Here is an 8,270-nt window from a genome sequence, read left to right on the forward strand (position 1 = left end):
ATCGTGCTACTTAATGTATTCAAAGTCAATCAATTTGATATTACTCGTGCACAGTATTTAGTCTCTTACTTTTCTTTTTCCTTTTTTTTTTTTTTAACATGAGGTGATATGATTGACCACAAATCTCTATTTTTTTCCTTTACATTTTTTTTAACATGAGGTGATATGATTGACCACAAATGCTTATATGTGACTTTTAAAAATGTATCTACAAATACTTTCACGAATAAATTAATAAAAATAAAAAGAATAATGTTCGTATTTTTACGAGGAGTTTTAGGATTTAAGGATGTCTCTAGAGTGTGTTTTCTTCTTTTATTTATTAGTCTAACTACTTAAGACTCGATTAATCTAATTTGGTATGGATTGGGTATTAGTTTAGTCTGAAACAATTGTCCATTATCCCTAGTTGGATGAAATAAGTTGTGGATTGTCTCCGGTCTCGTAGTGATCTTATTATTCGAAGAACATGTATGTGTGATATGGGTTTCTTTACACCATGTATTGTTAAGAACATCAACAACGTTTATGTTTTGAAAGGAAATGACATAGCATGTTGGTTTGTCAATCATGAATAGTTGACTTAATTTGGTCCTATAAATCTTTGGAGTCTGAATATAATGTCAGACTTCACCGTCACTCTTGCTCTTGTTTGTCATTTGTAGATTGTGACATTTCCCGAGCTCAAGCTTATATTTACACTTCTCTATCAAACACATGGATTCTAGCCTTAGGGATAAGTAATATAGGGTGAGACGGTAATTAATTTCTCTGCACTGACTAAGGTGCAATCATGACCCAATGAAGGAATAAGGTTTTCTCCAAGTGACGTGGCATAAGCACATTTGTATATTCACAACCCTATGAATCTTAGTATTTATAATTGTTGGATCCAGAATCATTTAGGATTTTTAGATGAAAAAATATCTTTAAAAGGAGGTTAAGTGATTAATTACCACCCTCCTCTTCTTGAATCCTCGAAGTATTCTCTAAGAATTTCATTGTTCACTACTTTCATGTTTTTGTAACTATCTACATGTGATCCTATGCAACCTCCATGATTATTTTTATTGATGTACCGAATTTTTCTTATAAAGTAATTTGTTAGACTTTATTATTTTATCCTCACTAATAACTTTTGTTTCTAATGTATTGTTTACTATGATTCTGCCATGGTGATTTCTCATGTGTGCTTTAATTTTTTCATTTTAGTTTCCTAGAATGGTGATTTGCCTCATTAAAACCACGTCTTGTGGCATTGTGTACAAGATCATACACAACACATGTTGTCAATACACTCAATAGATTTTTGCCAAGTTTATATATAAAGCATTAGAATATTGTAAATTGAATTTTAAGGTATCTCTGTGGCACGACTTGTATGAGGCTTCGTATTGGAAGATATAATCATACTTTGTTGGTACAGTGACTCTTATGGTTTGAGACAACGATTTCAAAATGTCCATTAATATCTACTTGATTAAATTTGTATGGGGAGTTATGGCTTGTTAGTTCATATTACATAAATGTTTGAGGCATAGTTTTTTTGTGACTATTGAAGCATGCTACTTATTTTGTGGTTGAAGAAATTCGTACAAGAACTTGAATTTTTTTAAGATAAATATGTGATATTAGTGACTAAAATGAGTGAAATTTCGTTGTATAATAAAGACAATTATTTAATTATTATGCAAGAAATCACATGAAACTACCCCAACTACAATACCCAAATATGTGTGTATAGGTCCGTTCAGAAATCAGAAATGGGTGATCTAGCTCTACGAAGGAATCAGAAATGAAGACAATTGAATAACCGATGATCTTTGTCACGACGCAAAAAATACCCAAGCGTAAGAAATACTCGAAATACAACAGAGTTGTCATCGGAGTTTATTTATTCTAAAAGGAAAGAGAAAATATCGATAAAACACTTAAAGAACTACAATATGATCATCGCAACCAAATTAAAGTTCGCGAGTCGATTTATGTGAGTGGAACGTATTAGCACCCCTCACATCTGTTGTACTCAACGAGACCCATTTAGTTAGTTTTGCGAAAGAATATTAGTGTATGTTATTTGTTTTCTTCTAATTATTGCGCGTTATTACAAAATGAAAGAAAATAAAAAAGTAGGTTTTTATTAATGTATCTGATGAGAGGTTGAATCTCGCTCCTACGTATCCCCATATGTGATGGGGAACTTAAGGCTATGTAGTTCTGGGTAGAAAACTACGTATATGTTAATTGATTTTAACTGTAAAAAATGAGTTTAGTCGCACTTGGATGGCAAAAAGATTCAATGGCTAAAAATGATTCGCGCTTAGGCGAAGAAAGACTTGTTGAGAAAAAGATTTGTGCTTGGGCGATAAATGAATTTGATTAGTTAAGATGTTTTTAAGTGGAAAACAATTATTCAAACAACAAGCTATATAACAGGCATGCGAATATTTGGGGAAAAAAGGGGCATACGCCTAACTAGTCCTTTTTCATCCATATATTATTAAAAAGATTTTTGAAACGTTTTTCGATTATGCAGGAGAATGACTTGATGTTGATCAAGTGTTTAATTTACGCTTGTATGAAAAATGAATTAATTGAGTTAAAAAAATGACTTGATTTGATCAAGTGTTGATTTGGGTTTGGAAATGTTTTCGATTCATGGGTGAAGTGGTTTTGGAAATGGCTCGATGTTGATCAAGTGTTTTGAGTTTATTTGGAAAAGATTAATTTTATTTCCGAATGGGCGCTAAGCGATTGATTTTGATTTGGAAAGGTTTTAGTTTGATTTTGAAAATGTACTTGATTTTGATCAAGCATATTTGATTTTGTTATTTTGAAAGGTTAATTCTAATGGTCATTTTATCTTTTTGAATTATCAAGTATGCATCAACTAAAAGAAATACAATAAAATAAACTAAAAAAAATAAAGCAATAAAATAAAAAAAATAGAAAAAGGGAGAGGGCACACAATCAATACAAGAGGTGAAAGAGTATAAAAAATTAAAGAGACTTAAGGCCCTAATTCTAAAAGAAAAACAATAAATAAAAATAAACTAAAAAAACCATAAAAAACAAAAGAAATAATAAAAGGGATGAGAGATGCACTATCAATACAAGAGTGTAAAAAAATATTAAATAGGTTTAAGGCCCTAATTCTAAAAGGAAAACAATAAATAAAAATAAACAAAAGAAAGAAAAAAAACAGAAATGGGGTGCAAAGAGGAAAACATTCTAGACCTAAAGCACAAGGGGTCCAAAATGGGAATGGTCAAACAAAAAAAACTATGCGACGTAGCACGTGATCATCCAAGGGATGAGTCAAATAGTCAACCAGATCGTGCGAAACAGATCAAATCTGGATTTTATCTCTTTCTTCCTTCTTGCATAGAACAAACTCACCCATCCACCATTTTAGAGCCATAATTTTCTCATTTTTCATAGAATTAAGCAAATGAATAATGAAAATTCATTCACTCGATCTCATAAACTACATGACATGCTCAGACTAAACAAATGAACAACAAAAATGTGTGAAAATCAACAAAAATGCAACGATATATATTTGCTCGATTCAATCATTCTAGCCACTCTCATGACAAATAAACCATGTGCCCATGCTAAGGATGATGTTGTTAAGCTACTGAATATATTATTTGTATGAAACAAAAATCAATTCATATTTTACCATTTTTGCTCATGGAGGTTCAAGAACAATTAAACCATTGATTTTCAAAAATGTAACTTAATGGAGTTTCCATGCAATTCAGTGATGATTACTAGTAAGATACCCGTGCTTTCGCACGGGTAAATTTATTTGATATTGTATAAAATTTAATTAGATGCATATAAATTTAAAATGAATTATTTAATTATAAATGAAAAATATCATATAAATTCAATTATATTAAATAATTATATTAAATAATTATATTAAAAAAATTGTAAGTTGGAGAAAAAAAATGAAATTTTAACATTTAAAAATAAAAATTATCTCTCAATTAATAGTGGTTGTTGATTAAAATAAAATAGATATTGTATTGATAATGACCCGTGAAATAAAAAAAATCTTTGATGCGATATAAAATATATTTAAATACAAATATAAAATGAACAATAATCATATAAATTTAATTGCATTAAATAATCATAAAAAAATTTGAGATGGAGAAAATAAAAAAAAATAAGGATATTATTATTCAAATAAAAATAATGATTGATTAAAATAAAATAGATAGTGTTGATAGTGACCCGGGAGAAAACAAAATTTTTAATTTTATTAAAATTAAAAAATAGATTTTTTTAGGAATAATAAATAAATAGAGAAAAAAATTAGAAAAGAAAGTAAGAAAGTGTGAAAAAATGTGAGATAAATTTTAAATTTTAATTAAGATAGAAAAAGTGTGTAATGATCAATTAAAATAAATTAAATATTGTGTTGACAGTGACCCGTAAGATAAATAAATATTTAATTTTATTAAAATTAAAAAATAGATTATAATTTTTGTGATGATAAGTAAATGGAGAAAAATTAAAATTAAAGTAAGAAAGTGTGGGAAAATGAAATGTGAAAGAAATTTGAAATTTGAAATAAGAGAGAGAAGATGTGTGTTGGGGAGAAAAAGTTGAATCCTAAATATTGCAATTGACATTTGGCAAAAGTCTTCATTTTCATTGGACAATAGAAAAGTGATAGGGTGATTTTGTTAATTACTAAGGCCATCTCCAACGGCTGGCAATTGCCGTTTCGTACGCCAGCTGGAATCAAATGGAAAAAATAGTGTTCCGCCACGCAAGCATACGTACAATTGCATTGCAACAATTATTTTGAATAAAATATTAATATAAATTGAAAATTGTGCTATTCAACGGCTCTCTTGCTTTTTTTTTTCTTTTTTTTTAATAATGTGCTATGCAACGGCTCTTTTGTTTTTTATTTTATTTTTTTATTTTAATAATTTATTTGGTTATAAATAGAAGCAAATGTTAGTCAAATTTTATCACACAAATTTATTCCTTACTCCTAGTATTTTAATTTTTTCTCTCACAATTTCATCTTATTAGCCTTCAATTGATCATATATTTTACCAAATTTTTCATCTTCTTTGTTCAAATTATTATTGTTAAGGTCAAATGGACCCTAATCAATATAATTTTCAACAATCTATGTTCCATCTCATGCAAAATCAGCAAAATTCTAATCCTCAAAATTCTCAATTTCCCTCGCCGTCAACAAACTCTACCGTATTTTTTCCGCCACCAAACAACCCAAATATTTATTTTAGACCACCGATAAATACTCATGGGATGAATTTTTCTCATAATGAACCCGAAACACCAAATGGGTTTATGTCTGAACGCCAAGTTCCACAATTTTCAACTCAAGTTGGTATTGAAAATATTACAGTTAAAAAAGAACAAAGGCGTTCTGTTAAAAAAAAACCTCGAGAGGTATTCACAAAGGAAGAGGATACACTTCTTATGCAATCATGGCTCAATATTTCAAAGGATCCAATTGTGGGAGTTGATCAAAAAGTCGATAGCTTTTGGTTAAGAATCACCGATAATTATAACCAATATCGTGGGCAGTCACGAGAAAAGCTACAAGGCCAATTAAAATCTCGATGGCATCGAATAAATGGCCTTGTTCAAAAATTTGTTGGGTGTTACAAACAAGCTGTTCGTGAAAAAAAAAGTGGGGCATCAGAGAAAGATATCTTAGTCAATGCACATGCTTTTTTTGAACAAGATGAAGGTGCACCATTCAATCTTGAGTATGCATGGCGGCTTTTAAAAGATGAACCTAAATGGATGGGAGCATCCATTGAAAATTCTTCAAAGAGAACAAAGAATTCTGTTAGCGGTGCATACACGACATCGCCAAACTCAGAGACACCTTCAAGTTATGAGTTTAACTCATCATCTCCAATGGAGCGTCCAATGGGACAAAAGGCGGCAAAACGAAAAGGTAAGGCAAAGGAAAATGCAACTGAACCTCGTTCTAGTGTTATTTCTGATACAATGAATAAAATAATGGAAGTAATGGAAAACCTTGCACGACTTAAGGAGGAAGGAAACAAATTAGTCAAGGAAAAGATGGAGTTTGAAGCAATGCAATTCATAATGTCAGACACTTCTAAGATGAACGATAGTCAACGTGAATTTCATGAAAAACGTTGTAATAACCTAAAAGAAAAATATGGATGGTAATAATATGCAATGTTCTAGTATTTATTATATTTAAATATTATGTAGTATCAACACCTATTGTAATAAGATGCAATGTTCTAGTATTTATTATATTTAAAAATTATGTAGTACTTGTTATGTATCAACAATTATTGTAATAATATGCAATGTTCTAGTATTTATTATATTTAAATATTATTCAAAACTAGTCGTTATTCAAACTAGCTGTTATTATTCAAACTAGCCGTTATTCAAACCAGTCGTTATTCAAACTAGCCGTTATTATTCAAACTAGCCGTTATTCAAACTAGCCGTTATTATTCAAACTAGCCGTTATTCAAACTAGCCGTTATTCAAACTATCCTTATATATACTTTCATTCTTTTCTCACTTTTCTACCACCATCTATCATTCTTCTATCATTTTTTCTATCACCCTTCTCTCATTCTTCTATCATTTTTCTATCACTTTTATCTCACTTCAATGGATTCAAACAATTCAAACAACCTCAACAAACTTTTTTGGGAGGTGATTGAAGAAGAACTTATGGACAACACAGACGAAGAACTATTGTTGTCAATGCTCGAGAAGGAACGTCAATCTGGAAGTTCATCAAAGCAAAAAAGAAGATTAGTGATAGATCAGAATCGTGAAGAAGGGAATATACGATTATTCAACGACTACTTCTCAGAAAATCCAGTATACACTGATGCCCAATTCCGTAGAAGGTTTAGAATGCATAGGCATTTGTTTCTTCGAATTGTAGAAACCCTTGGAAATCATGATGAATATTTTCAAATGAGGGTCGATGCAACTGGTAAAATGGGTCTTTCCCCATTGCAGAAGTGTACTTCTGCTATTCGTATGTTGGCATATGGATCTTCCGCTGACATTGTAGACGAATATGTTCGAATTGGTGAAAGCACTGCAATTGAGTGCTTAGAGAGATTCGTAAGGGGCGTGAATGAGGTATTTGGGGCTGAGTATTTGAGAAGGCCTAATAACAATGATGTTGAGCATCTTTTACAAATGGGGGAGTCACGTGGATTTCCAGGCATGCTAGGTTCCATTGATTGTATGCATTGGGAATGGAAGAATTGTCTTGTTGCGTGGAAAGGACAGTTTTGTCGAGGTGATCATGGTAAACCCACGATCATGCTTGAAGCAGTGGCATCACAAGACTAATGGGTTAACTCAGGTTTACAAAAAGGTAAATGATCGAATCCAACCAATGGGTTCACAAAAATCGACAAGAAAGTGAAAGACTAGACTTAAACAATGGATTGCTTCAAATAAATAAAACATGAAAGAACCATTTCAACCAATGGATTGACGAAGGTCAACAAACAAAAGGGAATTCTCAACCAATGAGTTGATTCAGATTATCATGAAATAACCAACTTCAACCAATGGGTTGACGAAGGACCACAAGAAAGTAAAAGACTTTAACCAACCAAAGAATTGATTTGAGTCGACGGAAAATAAAAAGACCAACTTTAACCCATGGGTTGAAGAAGATTAATCATGAAATAACTAACTTTAACTAATAGAATGACAATGTTCGACAAACAAAAGACATTCTTCAACCAAAGGGTTGATTTAGATCAACATGAAATAATCATCTTCAACCAATGGGTTGCTGAAGGTCCATTAATGAAAATACCATCCTCAACCAATTGGCTAATTCACATCGACAAAACATGATATAGCCAACTTTAACCAATGTGTTGTTGAATGTTAACAAAAGGATAAACAACCAACTTCATCCAATGGATTGACGAAGATCGATAAAAAAAGGAAATCCTCAACCAATGCGTTGATTCATATAAACATGAATTAACCAACTTTAACCAATGGGTTACTGAAGGTCGAAAAAAAAAGTGGCAATCCTCAACCAATAGGTTGATTCAGATAAACATGAAATAACCAACTTCAATCAAGGGGTTGCTAAAGGTGACCAGATGAAAAAGACCATCCTCAACCAAGGGGTTGGTTTAGATCGACAAAGAAAATAACCAACTTCAACCAATAAATTGATGAAGGTCGACAAATAAAAGATCATTCTTAACCAATGGATTGATTTA

General features: G+C 31.1%; 2 protein-coding genes across 2 annotated transcripts; both read left to right on the top strand.

The window, feature by feature from the left end:
• The first annotated feature begins 5,130 nt into the window (after nucleotides 1–5,130).
• LOC131595841 (glutathione S-transferase T2-like) lies at nucleotides 5,131–6,207 on the top strand. The gene is made up of 2 exons (XM_058868342.1): nucleotides 5,131–5,422; nucleotides 5,507–6,207. Exons 1-2 carry the CDS (start codon nucleotides 5,131–5,133, stop codon nucleotides 6,205–6,207), a joined length of 993 nt encoding a protein of 330 aa, XP_058724325.1.
• A 462-nt stretch (nucleotides 6,208–6,669) lies between these two features.
• Nucleotides 6,670–7,371, top strand: LOC131598280 (uncharacterized). The gene has a single exon (XM_058870896.1). The coding sequence runs from the start codon at nucleotides 6,670–6,672 to the stop codon at nucleotides 7,369–7,371; it is 702 nt and encodes a 233-aa protein (XP_058726879.1).
• The last annotated feature ends 899 nt before the right edge of the window (nucleotides 7,372–8,270 follow it).

The sequence above is a fragment of the Vicia villosa genome, linkage group LG4 (genome assembly GCF_029867415.1).
Source record: "Vicia villosa cultivar HV-30 ecotype Madison, WI linkage group LG4, Vvil1.0, whole genome shotgun sequence".
NCBI classification, from domain to species: Eukaryota; Viridiplantae; Streptophyta; class Magnoliopsida; order Fabales; family Fabaceae; genus Vicia; species Vicia villosa.